General features: G+C 43.9%; 1 protein-coding gene across 6 annotated transcripts in view; it reads right to left on the bottom strand.

The window, feature by feature from the left end:
• Nucleotides 1-20,538, bottom strand: part of MYO9A (myosin IXA) — a 174,520-nt gene that overhangs the window by 103,369 nt on the left and 50,613 nt on the right. For 5 of the 6 annotated variants that reach the window (XM_084213577.1, XM_084213578.1, XM_084213579.1 and 2 more), the window contains exons 3-6: nt 10,006-10,100; nt 5,714-5,776; nt 3,945-4,044; nt 1,223-1,279 (exon numbers count right to left, since the gene is read on the bottom strand). In XM_084213577.1, the coding sequence (XP_084069703.1) occupies nt 1,223-1,279; nt 3,945-4,044; nt 5,714-5,776; nt 10,006-10,100 (315 nt within the window). The remainder of the gene's footprint in view (nt 1-1,222; nt 1,280-3,944; nt 4,045-5,713; nt 5,777-10,005; nt 10,101-20,538) is intronic. The other variant, XM_084213581.1, reaches the window with a different exon arrangement.

Here is a 20,538-nt window from a genome sequence, read left to right as displayed (position 1 = left end):
AGCAACCAGGACTGTCACAGAAAATAAAATTACCCTAAATAAATCAGCAAATAAACAGCCAAATGGCAATGACACGTGGAATAAGGACACGGACATGGCAGTTCCCAGGCTGGCAGGGTGTTCTTGGTCACGTCATGAGAAGGTACCAAATTTTGGAGTTGTTTTAATTTTAATTCCTTCAGCAAATTGTCCTAACCCATTCCTAAAGCAATTAAGGGCTTTCCAACTTATAAAGGGTATTAAGGTCTAGAACAGCATCTGCTCATCACTCCCTGCTCCTGCAGGGCCCCTAAGGAAGCTGATGGATTAAGGATGCCAATCCAATATTCAATATTTTTAACCTTGTGAGAGAAATTCCCTCCTCCCCTCCTAAGGATTTGCAGGGAAATGTTGCTGTTAAGACACTTGTTTAGCCCAAGTGAATCCCAGCTCCTTCCCAGATCACCTCTTACTCTCCCAGATGCATCAGCAAGACTTGGCAATCATCAAGCACACAGGAAAACTAGCAGGAAGGACAAGCAGCTGATGCCAAACATGCTTCCACATGCAGGACACATTGACAGGGAGCACCATGGGACACACAGACACCCAGAGCATGAATGGTGGTGCAGGAGGAGCCAGGGAAGCGGGAGAAGCTTCACCATTCCCTTTTTTGGGGCGATCCATTTGGAAAGGATGATCATGTCAGCAGAAGTATTTTAGGAGAAGGAATTGTTTTTGCACTCTGAACAATATCAGGATTTGATTTTCTCACAGATGGCTGGGGGGATGTTTTTGGGTTTGTCTGTTTTTTCCTAGAAGCTGGAGAGCAGATACACCACTACAACCAGCATGAACTGATGCATCTCTTGGGGCTTCAAGAAACTGATTTGCTGTTTTATTGGAATGGAATTTCAATTTTCACATTGCTGTCACATCACAATTTCCATATATCATCACATATTCCATCAGGAAGGAATGAAAACCCCCCCTCAGTTTTCTAAAACCGAGAGGACTGTAGAGACACGACCATTTCCAACTGCTGAAGAAGTTTTCCAAATGGAAGGAACCATAAAAGGTCAAGGGAAAAAAAAATCTGTACTGTCACAGGCAACACCACTGCAGGGCAAAGGGTGGTTAATGGGTTAAACTTCGTTGGATTTGGCTTTCTTTGTGTCCCTAAAACACTGAGGTGAGAGCAGCCCTGCACCAGCAACATGGAAGAGGTGATTCTCGTACTGACCGGCTCCGAGTCATAGCAATAATCATCCCAGCTCTGTCTGAGGGGTTTCTTTGTCATCTGAAAGCAAGGCAGAGCGGGTTAAGTGCTGTTCCCACCCCAAATCACCCCCACCATCTGCTTCCTAAGCAGGAAAATAATTGTTATTCTGCAGAGTCATTGCCTGGTTTTGTTTGTTTTAAGAGAAGATTCATGATGCTTTTGCATTCCTGGTGCTGGTTCCAGCTCACAGTGCACCTCATAATGGATATACTAAAATATCTTCTCTTACAGAGCTGAGGAAACCCTTCTTTTACTTGGAGCTGCAGAGCCACCAATGCCAAAATCTCACTGAAGAACAGATTTGGTTTGTTCCTACTCTCAACCTCTGCTCCAGACAAACACAAGTGCAGCAAAAGTGAGATTCTTCCAAGCAACACTCCAAAGCTTTTTAGGAATTTGTGTCTTTTTCCAATCAGATGGAGTTGAGAGAAGTGAAAGCATTACCAGTCCCAGGAGGAAGAGGGATGGCACTGGAGCTCCTGAAGAGCTGAAAATAAGGATCTAAACCTGCAAATGGCTGTTTTCAAAATGGACAAAAGTTAACAACCAGCACAGAAAATATTCAGCGAGCTGCAGGGTGTGCAGGGGTGGGTACGCCTGCCATTGGGGGAGAGATGGAAATACCTATCCTCATACTCAGGGGATACTTTGAATAAATTTGCATTTAAAAATAAATTGAAATCTTTATTTTCAATCTGCTCCCTGCATTTACAGAGCAGATTTTGGTTAAGTACCTTAGTAGATTATTTCTCATCTGCAAAGCAAACTCCCCTTTTGCTTTGCATAACACAACAAGAGCAGAGGAACCTGGGAGGAGGAAAGTAAAGCCTGACTCAGGACTGAGTCACTCCTTCACTTCAGGGGCCTGGTTCAATATTTTATGGCTTCTCTATATGAATATTTAATTTTCAGTAAAACACTTCAGTTCATGTCTGAGCTGGTTCTTTTTCCTTTTAAAAAGGCAGTGTCTTCTCCAGGACACACTTAAGAAGAGACTGCAAATGTTCAAGGGTCATTCTATCATTTTTCTCTTAAATGTTTCCCAAGTTTTTTTTCCATTTCTCCACTATCTCTCTTTTCCATTTTCTCCTCATTTTCCCTTTCCTTTCTCCTGCAGGGCAGGGAAAAGCTGCTACTGCACTGTCAGATGGTCATCATGTGAAACCATGCCCAGACCACATCTAAAAATGCTGGTTTTCCACAGCTGTCAGCGTTAACTCTAATCCTAATTACTAAAAACTATTTAAAAACCTCCCAAAAACTCAGAGTGTCACTGCTGTCCAAACACTGTGTCCAGGGAAGTCCAGAGTCTGCTTCTCTGATCCACTGGACTGATCTTAGCAGCCTTCTCCAGCATACTTGCCCCACAGCACCTTAATTTACATTAAATAAACATTTCACCCTAAATTATAATATTCCTACTGGAACAGGAATATTTCACCCTAAATTATAATAATGTGTTCCTTACATTACATGCTGTTAGATTTCTAATTTTCCTTTCAATATAAATGCTCTTAAACTGCTATGTAAAAGAAAAGGACTGTAATTAAAAGCAATGTTTTCAACTAACAGCAAGTCAGTGGATGGACCAACAAAACCTGGGAATCCAACAAAACATTCCATCTTGGCATCTTCCCACTGCAAAACCGTGGCACAGATGGTGCTGGAGATCACAGCATGTTCTCCAACCAATGCCTGAGGCACAGAGACTCCAGCAAAGAGCCCTCAGAGTGTTCCTCACTTGGGAATATTTCCCAATCCTGCCAGGGGTGTGTGGGAGTCATTAATATACAATGGATTTTGGTGTTGATTGCCTGCTTTAAAAACATTCTTAAAAAGTCCCTGGTAATTGAGAGCTATTCCTGAATGAAGTTATAGTTCTATAAAGACTAAAGGCTATTTGGGTTGGGCTGTGGTTCCAAGTTTCTTTCCAGTTTAGGGGTTAAATCACTCTTTATTGCTCCTCATGTTTCAGCACCAAGAAAATTGAAATTAGTTAAAATCAACATGTAACTTAACTCCTCTTCCACATATTCCTCCTCTTTTTGGTCCATTTGAAGTCTCTGCTTGCAAGAGTCACTGGATAACTGCCTAAATACCTCAAGTAAATCAGTTTATTATAAAATTATCATCATGTAAACTGAGTTTATTTGACTGTTGGTAACACCTCATCCATCATTAATTCCCAGGTTTTCAATGGCTGCTGTGGTTTTAGTTATATTAGACTTGTTCTATTGTTAAAGTCAGAGGGTTGTGCTAAAAGCCAGCCAGAAGCTACAGAATTAGGACTTCCTCATGCAAGATGTTATACCCAGTATGCCACATCTTCCCCTCTTCTCCTGCTCAGGAGACAGATATTAATGAGTAAATGGCATTCACACAGAGAGCAGGAAATTCTGACTGTTTCTCCCTCCAGCAATCAAAAACTCAATCCATTTAACTTATCCCAGGTACAGAAAACACTGATTATTTTTTCTCTGAAACACTACCAGGTGTTCAGATTGCTAATGCAGAATTATTCCAATGACAGAAGACTTCCTGTAAACCATTAAAACCAACTTTTACTACTCCACACCTTTAAAAACCCCCACTTTTACTACTCCACACCTCTTCTTTATTACCATTAAATATCAGCAGAAGAAAAGGCAAGGCCAAGGATTGTATTCCTGTATAGAACTCCCACCTGGTTAAGGTAATGATATTCCTCTGGCTGCTTCAGGTGAAATGCTGATCTCTCCTCCTCACTTGCTCCTGCCAGGAGGTAATAAAATACATGGTAGTTCCTGGTGACAAATGAAAAACAAAAGCTGTTAGACTTGAAAATGAGCAGCAGCACTGAGCAGAGGCACAGTGAAACCTCCCATCCTGATTTTCCAGCTCCCAAGCTCAGGACTGACACTGTTTAGAGCTGGGCTGTACCTGCTGTGCAGGGATGGAACAGATTCAATTATGTCACGGAGAATGAGATCCCTCTTCTCCATCCAAGGACAGCCAATGCCCTAGAACCTGCTTGAAGGATTTCTAGAAGAGCTGGGATGCTCAGGTTTTCCTTCAGAACCATGTGCAATGCCCATATATTTGACAGAATCCCATAATCATTTAGGTGGGAAAAGCCCTCCCAGAGCACTGAGTCCAACCTGTGCCCAAACCCTACCTTGTTCTCAGCCCAGAGCACTGAGCACCATGTCTAGGAATTCCTTGGACATCTCCAGGGATGGGGACTCCAAACACCCCTGGGCAGCCCCTTCCAAGGTCTGACAACCCTTTCCATGGAGAAATTCCTCCTGGTGTCCAACCTGAGCCTCCCGTGGCACAGCTTGAGGCTGTTTCCCCTTGTCCTGGACCTTGTTCCCAGACTGTCCCCAGCTCCTTTATTAGAGCCTGACCTCTTTTATTAGAATCACAACATATTTCCTTGCAATGCAGAAATTATGACTTTTCATACCTTATTACCATTAAAAAGGCAGTGACTTTGCAGTTGCAGTTCCATGAAACATGACTGAAAAAATCTTCAAGTATTCAAAAACTCAAATATTCAAAATACCTGAATATCACTAATGCTAAACCCACCCCAAGGGACACTCATCTGTTCTGCTTCTAGAGGACTCTAACACAGATTAACAGCATTTCTTTCTAAAATTAAAGCTGTGCTTTTATGTTGGATGTTTTCCAAGAGGATCCAAGTTTAATCATCTTGCAACACCCAAGAGGACGTTTGTCAAGGCTGTAGACGCTCTTTAACTCCAAGAAGAGCCCTGGAGCATTCCAGAAAATTCACACATCTGTCTCCAAAGGGAAACACAGCCAGAAGTGCCAAGAGTTGAAAGGCAACTAAAGGCAGCAAAATTATTTAAAAGTGGAATAATAATTACTGAGAGAGGAGAGGAGTATGCAACAAAGAATATGCATCAAATTAGGAAAGAACACACTTCACATAAGTTCATTCTCTATATAATTTTAGCTCTTTCTAGAGGCCTCTCTGAAGGCTTCAGTGAACTGCAAAGAAGAATGAAAATACCATGTTTTTCTCCTAAAATGACATATTAATCAGTTCACAAGTTGTACAAGAATGAAGCGGTACATAATAATCTATCCGCCATAAAGAAAACGAAAATGAAATGAAATGTAATAATATTGTAGTGGGAGGTCCCCTGCTCATGGCAGGGGTTGGAACAAGATAATCTTTAAAGATCCCTTTCCAAATACAACCTATTCTATGATTGCATAGCAAGTCAGAGACTTTAGACAAAATAATGGAGTTTATTCCCTCCATTAGCACATTTCTCCCTAAACAGCAAAATATTCAAATATAAAATGCATCATTAATCTCTGCAGCACAGGGTTAAGAGCATGAAAATCCTGATCTCCTGTGCCAGCTCCCCCAGAGATTTAAGTTATCTGTGCCATGTACAGGAGTTAAACCCAAGCCTTGGGCAAAACAGAGGCACCCACCGCTCGTTGTGCTCCTGATAGACCAGCCGGGACTTCTCCAGGAGGTATTTTTCCACATAAGCTCTGCAAGAGAAAAATCAAAACAGCATTCACTGACCTGATACTCAGCTTCAACGAACACAGCTTTACCAGGGGCTTCAGCCTTGGTAGCCACACAAAGAAGTTTCAGCCTTGTTTCACTTAGTTATATAAATTTCTTCCTCAGCAGAACAAGCCCAATATTATGTTTGGCTTTTGAGGTTTTTTTGGTTTGATACCAAGCCAAAACTAACTTGGATCTGAAAAACATGATCTCAGATGCCTCAGCCTATGGGCAAGAGAAATGTTGTCTGCAAGGAAGGAGCTCGGATCCTTATTTCATCCAAAGCCAGCAAAATCCCATTGCCTGCAGCCCAGGAGCCGTGCACATGGAAATACATCTGTGAGCAGAAGTGTGCAAGAAGCCATTTAGCTGCAGAATCAGTCTCCAGATCCTCATTCCCTCTGACAGAAGAGCCACTTCTCACCAAAAATTTGGGTTATTAACTTCTGGCTCCAGTCAAAAAAAATAAACAATTGCGAAAGCTCCTCATTGCAGTTTACATTTTCTCCTAAGAGCCTCCACAACAAACACGCTCAATCTACATATTAAATACTTTTTTCAGGTTTGTCAAGTTAAACAAAGCTTCCACAGGTTTTTTTTTTCTTCCAAACAAACCTAACCAGTAATGACAGGGATTTAGAAGCTGGAGTTCTAGGTGGCAGTTTGGATGGTGGAGCTGTGCTTTTCTGGTGACAGATGCCCAGTGACGTGGCTCCCACAGCCAGAGCTATGGAGGAATTGGGAAATCCAACAAACCTCAGGCATGGTGGGACAAGGAGATACTTTCCTCCACCACAGATGGGAAAGCCAGATCTAATTATTACCTCCAGCACAACTTTCTCCCTTCCTTCCTTCCTTCCATAAAAACTAAAATATAAATCACTTGGACATGCTGCAGAGGTTTTGTGAAAATTCTTATAGCAACTCTTGGGAGGGGCTACTGGAAGTGGCAAATCCAACTCCCTGCTGGATGGTCCTGCTGGACAGGAGGAGCAAAGGAAGACAGCCAGCAAAGCTGTATTCCTCTTTACTCCCTGGGAGGAAGCTGGGAACAGTCTGTGGATATTCCTCACCCACAGGCTGATGGGGTTTTTATGTTCCCTTTCTAACCTGAACCCAACTTTCCTTTCCCAAGCCATGAATTCACGGCAGGGTCAGCGAACACATGGATGAGAGATCCCAGATTTCACTGATGAGATCCCATGGAATAATGGCTCAGACACTCCTGTACAACAACCTGCAACATGTCCATGCCCTTGGCATTCCTCCCACCCCTATCATTTCTGCTCTTATTATAAACCACCCCAAAAATCATTCTTAGGCAATAATTTAGATTGGAAAGGTCTTCTGGAGGTCATCTTGTCCCAACCACCATGTAAATCAGTGGAATTTTATTTATTTATTTATTTACTTTAAAATTTTAGTTTTACTTTATAAATTTTATTTTGGAAAGTTTCTACATTTAAATTTATTTTTTTAATAGATGCCATTACAATGCTATTTTGGTAAAATGCTCCCTTGCTTAGTGCAAAGGTCACAATGAATCCCTGTCCCAAGAACAACCTCTGTCCCTTCTTGTAACAGGATAGTGATTAGGAAAACCAGCTTAAGTCTTAAAAAGTTGATGTCTCCAAATTTCTTTTTATTTACCATTGTCAGCTATGTCAGTTTGACCTTTAAGAGCAGAGAAAAGGAGCTGTAAGGGAATGACCTTGTGTAAAACACTGATTTAAGCACAGAGAGCCTGTATTTCACAGGGCTTTGATTTAAACCCCTCCTAGCTGGCTCTAAAGCCTCTCCTGTCTGGCTCTTCTGCCCTTTCATGGCTCCTGTCAGGTGTCAAGGCTTTTGATCATCTCATGGGGACTGAGCAGGTTGCAATCACCTTCCTCCAGGCCTGGCTTATCATGGACTAGGACGTCCAAAATTCAGGAAACCTCCTGGGAATGCTCTGAACTGCAGCACAGCTCCTGTTCCATCAGTCTGAGAGACCATCCAAAACTTCACCTTACAAAGTGGGCTTGGGTCCTGCTCAACCTCCTGCCTGTTCCATCTCTTCAAGTTTTGGGTGATTATACTCAGAGGGGTTGTAAGCAAATATTCAACTGCTATTTTCAACCTCTGAAGAGAGGAAAACTCTGATTAAGGGCTGCAATTTATAGTTCCATTACCAAAGCTGCTGATAGGCAGAACACAAGGTGATAATTGATTGGGGTGTGCTAAAAAAGTACAGTTTTTACAGAAGTTTTTACAAAAATCTTCTTTCACAGGAAAAAAATATTGGCTTGTATGCCATATATACTTTTTGGTTTTTAAATGCATATATTTTTCTTTAAACATCCTTTCTTTTCACTGAGGGAGCACTGCAAGCTCATAGCAGAGTACAGACACAATGCACAATACACTGTGCAACCAAAGCCCAAGAAAGATAATTTTGAAAAAGCAAAGAAAACTCCTCCTATTTTATGAACTAGAACACAGGAATATAATGTTATTTGCCTATCTCTGCCAAATAAAAATAGAGGCCACAACAACAGTGCTGCTGCATCATGCCAAGATAATACATAGTTAAGGCATTTGTTGGATTCTTGTTATTCAGGAGGTATTAAAAAAATGAGGTTTATCCTTTTAAGAGAACTGTGTAGCAGAATTAAATAAAGGGAAAAAAGAGCATCAGGTTTGACGTGGGAGGCAAAACCAGTGGGAAAGGACGTGGAGTACCCAAGCACACTGAAAAATTAACAGCAGCTCTTTGTGTGATACTGTTCTGCTGGAAAAAAAGAAAGCAAAAAAATTTAAAAGCAATTCTCTAAAATAACAACAAAGTCCCAGCAAGAGGTCTCTTAGCCAGCTGCAGAAATTATACAGCCCCTGAAATGCTGCTTCTACTTCTCATTTTTCCAACTGACTCAGTTCACCTGGACAAAAAGAGGAGTTAAGAAAGCCCTGCTCATTTACAGCTCCTTGGTGGTGATCTGATGCCATGGAAATTATCTGAAGCCAGAGAGAAAGTTGGGTTTAGCCCAGCCCACTAGCCCACTCTGGTCTAATGGGCTGGGACACCTGCCACTATCCCAGGGTGCTCCAAGCCCCATCCAGCCTGGCCTTCAACACTGCCAGGGATGGGGCATCCACAGCTCCTCTGGGCAACCTGTGCCAGGGCCTCCCCACCCTCACAGCCAAGAATTCCTTCCCAATATCCCATATCTGGGGATATCTCACTTTCCCTCTGGCAGTGGGAAACCATTCCCCCACGTCCTGTCCCTCCAAAGTCCCTCTCCAGCTCTCCTGGAGCCCCTTCAGGCCCTGCCAGGGGCTCTGAGGTTTCCCTGGAGCCTTCTCTGGTCCAGGTGAGCAGCCCCAGCTCTCCCAGCCTGGCTCCAGAGCAGAGGGGCTCCACCCTCAGAGCATCTCCATGGCCTCCTCTGGGCTCTCTCCAGCAGCTCCACATCCTCCCTGTGCTGGGACCCAGGGCTGAGGCAGCTCTGCAGGTGGGCTCTCACCTGAGGGGGCAGAGGGGCAGAATCCCCCTTTTCCTGCTGCCCATGCTGAGGGATCAGCCCAGGCCATGGGGATTTCTGGGTCCCCAGTGCACATGTCCATGAACTTCTCATCAATCATCACCCCAAAATTCTTCTCCTCAGGTCTGCTCTCAAATTTCCAAAGCTGAAATAAACTGAGGAGAACCACAGTGGAGACAGACAAGGATCTCCTTGCAATGACCTGGGAGGAAGAAGAGGCCTTCCCTGGTCAAAGGCTGAATAAAGGAGAGACTTGCAGGGAGGGAATCAGGCAGAGAGCAAGAAGAGTGTGGCTCAGTGGCCTCCAGAACTCCAGCCAGATTAAATCCTCCCCTTGGCACCTGAGAGATTAAATCCTCCTCTTTCACTCCACATCTACACTCAGCCCCCACCATTCCCTTTTCTGCCTTAACTCCTATCTGAGGAGGAGATGCTGCTTTTCAGGTTCATTAAAAATTTGACATCAGGATTATGGAGAGCTCAGCTGGCTTGTAGGCAGCTCAGGTATATCCACACCTCAGCACCCACTTTGGATGCACCAACATTTCCATACCAGCAGATTTTAATAAGCTAAAACCTATGAATTTTTATTTCCTATCTCCATTTTGGGAAAGCTATTACCAAAGCAAGTAACACCCTGTTTAGGTTTGTTTGGGTACACCCAGCACCCCCACCCCGTTCCCACTTACCCTCGCACGGTGCCTGTCTCCTGGTAGTTCACTTGGATGAATTTGCCAAAACGACTGGAGTTGTTGTTATGGGCAGTTTTTGCATTTCCAAATGCCTGTGAAAAGAGGGAGATGCCATGGTTATGCTGGAAAAGCCTGATTTCCATGGGCGTCACTCATAACCAAACTTGGGGGATTTTCCTATCATTTCACTAAAAAAAAAAAGGGGGATGGAGAAGGTTTTTTGGGTGTTTCACAAAATAATCTAGCAAGCTGCTGGGGACCATGGTCCTTTGCAAGCTGGTGTTCATGAAGAGAAGCTAAACACTGGTTAAAAATAAAATGTGAGCTGCACAGAAGACATTTAGTGTTTGAAGTTATTACAGTCTGCATTAAAGCTGTGCTTTATTCATTTAAATAAATATACAAGTACACTGCTCCAACAGGACTCTACATTTTAATGAGCTAGAGGAAGCTGCTTTTTAATTATATGTGGAATTAGGGGGGAAAATGCTTTGAAGGCTACTCAGACTAGATAATGTCATACACAACATTGGCATAACCCAGAGTATTTTCAGCATTTCAGACACCCTCGTTTCCATTTGCTGCTGTTGCTTTTCCAAAATCAAAATGCTTTCAAGTCTTTATTATGCAAAGCTTTTATTCCAACCTGCCTTACCAAAGCACTGACTAGGGAAAGTAATTTTTGCCATTTAAAAGAAATCTCTGAACTGAAACTGCTGTTTTCAGTTGTGCCTAAATCATTTTCATAATCATCCGGACCACGGTGACAGAATCTGCCAAGCCACCAGGTCCAATTAATGCTTCATTTATTAAACCAGTCTTCATAATCACACACCTTTTCTTCTAAGTCAAATTTATTTAAGGTAATTATAATTTCAGAGATAATTTCCAAGTGTTGCTCATGTATGGGCATTTTGTTCTGAGGCTTAACATCAGAGCTCGACTCCCAATAGATTTATTCCCTGCTCAGCTATTTATTAGAAAAGATTAAAAGGGCTTTCCATCTATAATCTGAAGCTTTTCAAATGACCTTTGTGGATTTAACTTCCCAACTAAAAGCAGAATATAAAGGCCAAATGAAATGAGACCTTGGAGAAAGGCTATTGGACACGTCCCGTCTGTGCATGATCCGGTTCCCTTCCCAGGCTGATTTATCTCCCAAATTGCTCAGATTTAACGATTGAAGAAGCCACAGAGGTTTGCCATGGAATAACAATGTGATTTTTCCCCCTATCTGAATACAGGGATTTATTTAAACTCCAACTCTTGCATATGAATCTGCTTTAGCTGACTAAAGCAGGTTCTGGGAGAGCCGAAACCTGCCAAGCAAACAGGTTATTCTGGAGGGATGATTCCAGAGCTGCAGCTCAGGAACCCTGCAGAGGAGTCACATCTTTTCAGGCTGTTCACACTTTTTTCTTGCTTATATGCCCCAAAAATCCTCCCTGCCCCCAGCATCCCCTCTCAACCCACCCTCCAGAGGACATCAAAGGCGCCCACACCTCCCCTGAAGCCCCAAATCTGTCCTGGAGATGAAAATCCAATCATCCTCTCCCCAAACCAGGAATTTTGGTATTAAAAACCAGGATGGTGCTTAAGATTTCCCAAGGATTTACCTCCAGGTATTTCAGTGAGAAGAGACACAGCCAGAAACTTTTAAGCAGAATATTCAAGACATGCAAGTGCATCACCTTATATTTAGGTATTAAATTGTATTAATTAGGTTATAAGCATTTCTCTGCTATGGGATCACTCCTGTTCTAGGAAACCATCTTAAGGCAATGAGATAAAATTTCTATACACCTAATTAACATTGCTTGTTAGAGAAGCAGCAAGATGAACCTGAACAGACCAAACAGGAGGCAGCAGAGTTTTATATCATCTCATACAATAAATTTTCATAAAATTTTAAAAAGAATTTAAACAAAGAACAATATGAAGAAGATTTCTAGTTTGATTCCCTGTATTTCTACCCTAAGTAATCACTCACAGAGACAAACAAGGTCTATTTGTTAGGATTTCTTTGGGGAGAGCCTTGCTAAGGAATCAATCTTTCTTATTCTGTAGCAAGGAAATTTAAGAGAAAACACTTCAAATATAGGAGTGGGGAACAGCGAGATTCCTCCTTTTTTATGAGCTTTTTTAGGGATGAATGTGCCAGACCACATGATATGTTATAACCCAAATGCCTCCAGAAATCACAGCCCATAATGTTCCTCTTTCATGCATTTTTCTTTCGTGCTGATATAAATGAGAAAGGTCTTTGGATCCCTTCTTGTGCAAACTTGGGGTGACTCCAGGCCTGGCACATTGGGAACGGGCCAACAAGTAGCTGGAGAAACGTCTGGTGTTTGATTTGAGACAACTTAATACATTTTTGTTTGCTTTACTCACAGGGTTTCTTTAGCAGGACTGTTGGGCTATAAAAAAGTGCTATTAATTCAATTTATACGTGTCTAATCCATACAGACCAGACCAGAACACCCTGTCCCTTGCAAACGGGGCAGAATATAATAGTTCAACCTCAGCAAATGAATTATAACTTCTCTAAAACAAATTATCTTCTGTTCATTTGATTGCCCTTTACTGACTCATTGATTTGAGGCTGCTGAGCAGCTCAACTGACAAAACTCCATAACAGCATTCCAAGGATTCTTGGGGAGCCCAAAGCTTTTACTGGCCAGGGCTCAACATTTGGAAGGAAACAAAATTCAATACGTTCCTCTGTAGGAGCTGGGAGTCCCTCTGGACCAGGAGGGTGATCCAGCAGTTTGGAGAAGGCAGGAGAGAGCAGCTCCATTCCTGCTCCTCCTCCAGCCCTCCTGCACAAAGAGATGCCTATCAGGATGAGGGGAAAAAAAGGGATTAACAGTTTCCTGGCTAAATGCTCCATGTTCCTCCTGATCCCAGAGGTTTGCAGCCTCCTCCTTCTCGACTGAATATTGATGCAATCTGGATTAATTCCAGATTACAGTCAGAATAAGGATTATTTTAATGTCTTTCCTGAAAAAAAAGTTATTTTCCAAACCTCAGCAACTGGAAAAACACCGAGGTGACTTGTTCTTATCTGGCAATAAAACACTGTTCTCTAGATCATCCAAACTGAATGTCATTCCTCCACAGAATAACAGCAATATTCTCCTACAGAATAACAGCTGCATTCCCTTATGGAATAACAGCTTCTGTGGTAAAAGAACAAGTGGAAATACAGACCCCTGCCAGCTTATTTTAGGTCCCCAGCCCTAAGAGGAGCCTTTAGCCCTCACCCTTAGAGGGAAAAATAAAAACATCATCTTCTCTTTGCTGTACAGGATAAAAAATATATTAATACACAAGAGTTTTTAAATGGTTCCCCATTAACCTGAAATGAAAACTGAATTTTTTAGAAAGTCATACCATGAATATACCAGGAGAACAGCAAGTTGACTGCCTAAATCTCAACTATGCCATTGTGGAATACTTATATTAATAGTTATATTCCATGGAGGAGCATGGAAGGGACTGGGAGCAAAATTCCATCAAGCTCATTAATGCCAAGGAGAAGAAACAGGTTAATATCAGACAAGACAGCGCTGGAGGATTCAAATTCCCTGGTTTACTGTGAAATTTGGAGTTCATTAATCAAATGTATTCATAAAGTCTGAATGACTTCTAACTGTGTGAGCACGTTGGGAGCAGCTTTGTTAAAATCTATTTCCCACCAAATAACAGAAATACAGAAGGGGCTGGAGCCCAAGGAGGGGCTGAGGGAGCTGGAGGGGCTCAGCCTGGAGAAAAGGAGGCTCAGGAGGGACCTTCTGGCCCTGCACAACTCCCTGACAGGAGGGGACAGCCAGGTGAGGTTGGGCTCTGCTCCAGGGAACAGGGAGAGGAAACATCCTCAAGTAGTGCCAGGGGAAGTTTAGGTTGGATATTAGGAAAAAATTTCCACATAAAGAGTTGTCAAGTCGTGGAGTCCCCATCCCTGGAAGTGCTCAAAAAAAGACTGTATGGGTTACTTGAGGACATGGTTTGATGATGCACATGGTGGTGGTGCTGGGTGATTGTTGTATTGAAAATCTTAAAGGCCTTTTCCCACCTTAACCTCCCCCCATGATTCCATGATGCCCATCAGATGTGCATTCCCATGCTTCACCTACAGCTTCTGTTGGAGAAACACAACATGTGCATCCAAAAGAGTGGTGGATTCAAAAATCCCCTTAATTTATTTCCAGATCTGAGGGCAGTTTATCCCAATATTCTATACACTACGCTTGGAAAAAAAATTCCACTAACACTTTCACTCCAAATTAAAAAAACACACAGGGAAGAAAAATAGCATACTGGAATTTTTGAAATTAAATGTCTTTTTTATGTGTCCAGGGCACTCACAAATTTCCTCCTCCTCCTGAAACATATACAGCAGGATGATAAAGATCACTCTCCCTAGTTTTCATTCCACCTGAAACCAAGCTCCCAGCACTCTTCTTGCCCTGTTATATTGCTTTTTAACAGAAATATATTGAATTATGTCCGGAACATAAACTGCACGTACACTACTTAAGTTAGAGCCGTGCTAAATCCTTTCTCATTATTGCTCCTGTCCTGGGAAGAGCTTTTAAACCTGCAGCTCCCACCTTCTGATAAAATCTTCCAGCCCAAACAACCCCACTTTGATGGACCCCTCTGATTTTCAATTCCCATGAGGAACCACCTTTATGCAGAGAGATCACAGCCCCTAAGGAAGCACCAAAGCCAAAAGGTACGAGGTACAACTTGAATAGCTGCAAAGAAAAATAGCAATTATGGGAACCCCTCAAGCTGTGGTTCAACAGTAATACTGAAAATGTAATTTATAGCAGCTAAACACGACTCAAAGCACCAACACCTCAGGGTTTTGCTCTCTCGGTTGTGGCTCCGTGTCCCACACTGACAGATGAACCCAGCGGTGCTTCTGTGGTCAAAAGCACAAACCACAGATTATTTATAGTGTTTGTGCTGCAATGCCCAAGCCTGCCCCACAGCCCTGACCTGCCACACACTGACCTTTAAAGACCTGCAAACTTTCCTACCTCGCTGCTCTCTGCTCCAAGGGGCCGTTGCAGCACCTCGAAGAGCAAACACGGGTTTTCCATTTCACACCACGCAGAACCACAGAGAGGTTTGGCTCGGAAAGGACCTGGAACATCATCCAGAGCCACCCCCTGTCATGGGCAGAGACACTTTCCACTAGACCAGGGTGCTCCAAGCTCCATCCAGCCTGGCCTGGAATGCTTCCAGGGATGGGAGAGCCACAGCTCAGGGCAACCTGTGCCAGGGCCTCACCACCCTCACAGGAAAGAACTTCTTCCCAACATCCAATCTAAAGCTCTCCTTTTTTAGTTTAAAACTGTTCCTCCCTTGTCTTGTTCCTCCATCCCTTTCCTACATTCCTTTCCAGCTCTCCTGGAGCTCCTTTAAGTACTGGCAGGGGCTCTGAGGTCTCCCTGAGCCTTCTCTTGTCCAGGTGAGCACCACCAGCTCTCCCAGCCTGGCTCCAGAGCAGAGGGACTCCACCCTCAGAACATCTCTGTGGCCTCCTCTGAACCCTTGAACCAAAACATGACAAAGCAACTTAAGTTCAAGGTGTATAATTGATGATATAAGTCTCTAACATTTTAGAGAAAGCATGTCCTGGCTGTGGTTATGAACAGAATCTAGTCCTACACCAGTCTTAGGCAGCAAACACAGCAGAACATCTCCTTGGTGGTGTTTGATTCCTGTGGTAGCTGGATTTTTTGCTCATGAGCTTCTCAAACCCATGGAGTTTCCTGTTTCTTCCCATAAAACTCAATTTTTAAGCAGGTGCAGTAACCAAAAGGTGCACACCTGTCCTGTCCCTGCTCTTTGCTACCCACACAAGAACCTTTCAAATGCATGACCTACAAATACTTCAGATGGGGAAAGTCCAGAGCATGAAGACACCAGGGAAGTGCTGATGAGACCTTTCCTCTCCCTCCTGCCCCTATGGAGGACATGGACAACAGGTCCATATGGCTTGCAAAGACTGCCCAAAGGGCCAAGACCTTATTTAAGGGGCCTCCCCACACCAACCAAACATACCATTTGCTGCAATTATGAAGTTTAAAATGCTCTTCATCCCTTCACTGACACTTCACTGTCAATGACAGTGCTGCCACCACTACATGGAATTAAACTTGGCAGGATTCTTCCAACAAAAAGCACACCAAATCCTTCATTCCATAATTACAATTACTGAACAGCAGCCAAGTGAGTTCTACCCATTAACAGACAAGCCCTCTTGGGATTAAACTAATATGTAAAATACAACCCTCATGGTACAAACTATAAAACATATTTTTAATTTTTTTTTTCTCATTACTGTTTATGTCAACTACAAATGTTTTGTCATGGTAAGACACTTGCACTGACCCTACCTGGGGTGAAGACTGAAATGATTTCACTTTCCCCCTCTGGGGAATCATGTCAACATGCTGGAATGGAGAATCATAGAATTGTGGAATAGCCTGAGTTGGAAGGGATGCACAGGGACCAGCTCCTGTCCCTGCAGAGGACACCACAATAAATCCCTGTCTCTAGGAGCACTGTCCCAACTGCTGGGGTTCTGAAGCCTTGGGGCCATGGCCATTCCCTGGGGAGCCTGCTGAGTGCCTGGGCCTGCTCTGGGGGAAGAACCTCTCCCTGATATCCAACCTAACTCTTCCCCACACAGCTCCAGCCATTCCCTCAGGTCCTGTCCCTGGAAACCACAGAGGAGCTCAGTGCCTGGAGAAATTAAACAACAAACTTTTTGCAACAACTTGTCTTAAAATACAGGCTCAGTTATGACCATGTGTCTTTGTACACATCGAGTTCACACCCCCCTGTACAAATATGGAAGAGAAGGACTTTTAATGGGAGAGCAGCAACTTACAGAAGGTTTAGGAGTTAATTTAGTTGAAGTGCCAATGTAATGGAAATATCCAGAGCACCATTATGAGGTAAAATACCTGAGATAAACCCTATAAGCATACACCCTTGTTTGGGAGATACAATGCAGAGGCTGTACCAGCTATGTAAGAAATAGGATTTAGTGTCTGCATTCCCAGCAAACACTTCAGTGTTGGCAGAATATCCCTCCTTTTCCCATATTTAAGTACAGCATCAGACCACTGCAGCTTCTTCCTTTCAAGTGATGCACTGGAAAAAAGAGGAATTGCCATGAAACCACAATGCAAGAAAACAAAACCCCAAAACCCAAGCAAAGCCTCTGACCTAAGTCCTCTTCCCAAACAGGGACACTTTTCCTACACAAGTGCAGTAATGGGAAAAAAAAACCCCAGCTGAGCTGGCAGCCACCAGCAAACACCCATACAAGAGATCCTGGAGGCACAGGCTGCCAAATCCCTACGGTCTGGCCGACATTCCTGCTCCTCTGCTCAGACATTCATGTTTTTGTGAGCAGGGTGGACAACCCTGGGAAGAACAGCCAAAGGCTCATGTTTTCCAGCAAACTCGCATACATTGGCCAGCAAACATTTGGGTGGGAAAAAAATCTTCATCCTAGGTTGAGCTTCGGATTTATAGGAGCATCCCAAAATGAAGTTGGGAAACTTGGTGTTATTATAGTGTCTCTCCAACTCCCAACATTCATGTTCTGCAGCCAAAGAATAAACTTTACTCTGTCAAATGCAGGCAGCAAGTGTCTAACAGGTGCCAGGAATGAGCAAAATCTCCTTTTTTTTCATAGGATAAAGATATAAAACAATCACAATAAAACAGTAATAGCAATAAAGCGACCAGTTGGAAACAAGTCATAGCTAAAGGAGGAGGTTTTACATTCTCCCAGTCAGCAATACAAGTACTGTAAACAAGCGCTGCAGTGGGAACAAAGCAGCACTGATGGAATGACAACAGATTACCCAGGGTGACCCATTAATGTGTATATTTCAAGTGATGACTGAGGAGGTTATAACCTATACAACAGGTTATATTATGCATTGCAGCATCAAGCCATACCACAATTTCCTTCTCACCTTTCATAATCCCCTCATGCAGAGCTGGATGAAGTGCAGCGATGCAGTACAAACTGCAGCTGCAGCAAATAAAACTTGTCTGCCATTGCTACAAACAGCCTCTCACACTGTGCCAGGAGCACTGCTGGCTTCCTTTACCTTAAATAAAATAATACTGCAAATAACGGAGTGAGAGCAGCCCCAGGGGGACCTTTGGGACGTTGGTGGAGGAGAAGACAGACCTGCCCTGGCAGCCCCAAACCCCCCCTGGCCTGGGCTGAACTCTCAGTGTGGGCAGCAAGGGAGGGGAGGATTCTGCCCCTCTGCTCCACTCAGGTGAGAGCTCACCTGCAGAGCTGCCTCCAGCCCTGAGTACCCAGCACAGGGAGGATGTGGAGCTGCTGGAGAGAGCCCAGAGGAGGCCATGGAGATGCTCTGAGGGTGGAGCCCCTCTGCTCTGGAGCCAGGCTGGGAGAGCTGGGCCTGCTCACCTGGACAAGAGAAGGCTCAGGGAAAGCTCAGAGCCCCTGACAGGGCCTGAAGGGGCTCCAGGAGAGCTGGAGAGGGACTGGGGACAAGGCATGGAGGAACAGGACACAGGGAATGGCTTCCCACTGCCAGAGGGCATTGGGAAGGAATTTCTGTCTGTGAGGGTGGTGATGCCCTGGCACAGGTTGCCCAGGGCAGCTGTGGCTGCCCCTGGATTCTTGGAAGTGTCCAAGGCCAGGCTGGATGGGGCTTGGAGCAACCTGCTCTAGTGGAAGATATCCCTGTCCCATGGCAGGGGTTGGAACAAGATGGGCTTTAAGGTCCTTCCAACCCAAACCATGCTCAAATTCCATGATAATAAACAGGTAACAACATTCTCAGCACCACATTTGCCTTTCCTTCTCAAAACTGAGGCCTTTGAGTCTCCAGAGCTCCTGATCACTTGTGTCTCATCTGCCCTGAAGCCCCTGATAAAGAAAATATAACTTTTCTATTTTCAAACAGTCAACCATTTTCAACAGTCATGCATTTCAGTGCTCTGCAGAAGATGGGGGTAAATTCCTGTCTCCAAAACATCTCCTGGTTTTAGAGCATGGAGCATTACATCCAGCTGTAGGAAGCCACCTCTCACCTGTGGCTTCACATGCTCCCCAAAGTAACATGGTTAGGGTCTTTTTGGCCTGTTGTCTTGGAAAAAATAATGTTTCAAATGACACAACACACAAACCAAGTGCTACTTTTTAAGACTTAATTTCATCATGCAGAACCATCCACCCAGTAAATACATCCTGAGAACACTTTGGGCCAATGTTTTGCCGCGCCCTTGTCGCCGTTGTCACCTGCTGACAGCTCTCATAGCACCCAGACTTGCTGAAGCTGTGACTCACTGATTTTAGGAGCTGGGGACGACAAGTTGCCATCACCCAAGCTCCCACTGCCACACCACTCACTTCAGGTGGAGCAGCTGTGGACCCTCAGCCTAAAGGCAGGTCTGGAATCAATCCATCAGAGTCCTGGGGGGTCGTCTTGAAGAACACACAATGCCAACCCCAGGTGGAGCCACAGCCCCTGCCCAGCACAGAAACCAAACCCTGCCCATTGGCAAGACATCCCTTGCAGAGGCATCCTCACCAGCTTCCACCCCCTCCTTCCCAGGCATCAGCCTCAAATTTAGGGAGAGGGATATGGTCTGCTGGATAAGCTTTGGACACTCTCCAGCCCCTGGAGGAAGCCTCTCCAAGTCCCTTCAAAACTCTAGGTTTTTACCCTTTTTTTGAATATAATGATTTGACATGGGGCCATAAATGTTTGGAAATGAAGTTTCAACTTCCTATTGCATACTTGGGTAGCCCAAAAATGCTCAAAAAAAAAGGAGGAGCATTCACTGCACACTCTGGGCTTGATATAAGTTTTCCTGCAGTTTGTCACCAAAATTAATGCCACAAAGTAAAAGGCAGGAGAAAGTGTCTCTATCGTAACACTCCCCATCTGGAACCTCTTAGCAGAGGCACAGAGCCCTGATGTATATTTGACACACAGTTTTTCCTGCTTTTCCCAAGAGAAATATGTGTAATGAAGAAAAACAAAAACACGTTAGGCAGCAACCAAAACATACCAGTGTAACCCGAGCCTCTGCCTGGCTCCCGCCCCTGCTGTCCTTCCTCTCAGACCTCAGCCACTTTCTGCTTCTTACAGACAAAAAATCATCCACGCCCTCCCCTCCAACAAACAAAAACCAACCAAATCAGAGCTCTGTCATTAAATCAACACAATAAAACCCACATTTGTTTTCTGCCACGTAAAAAAATCTCTTGAGTAAAGAGAAGGTTAAACGTGAATCCACGCATCTCCAGCCCTTCCTTGCTTTTCTGTGGGATTATATAAATAATCTACAACTCCTCTTGACACAATTCCAAAATTTCAAGCGCCACTGAGCAGCAGCATAAAATTTCTGTGCCTCGTACGCAGTTTGGATGAGTCGCTTCCACCACGGCAGTGCTGCTTGTCTTTTCCAGCTTTTGTAATATTTCAGTAACCACAGGCAGCT

The sequence above is a fragment of the Fringilla coelebs genome (assembly GCF_963513975.1).
Source record: "Fringilla coelebs genome assembly, chromosome: 12".
Lineage (NCBI taxonomy): Eukaryota > Metazoa > Chordata > Aves > Passeriformes > Fringillidae > Fringilla > Fringilla coelebs.
This window is presented reverse-complemented; position numbering and strand designations above follow the sequence as displayed.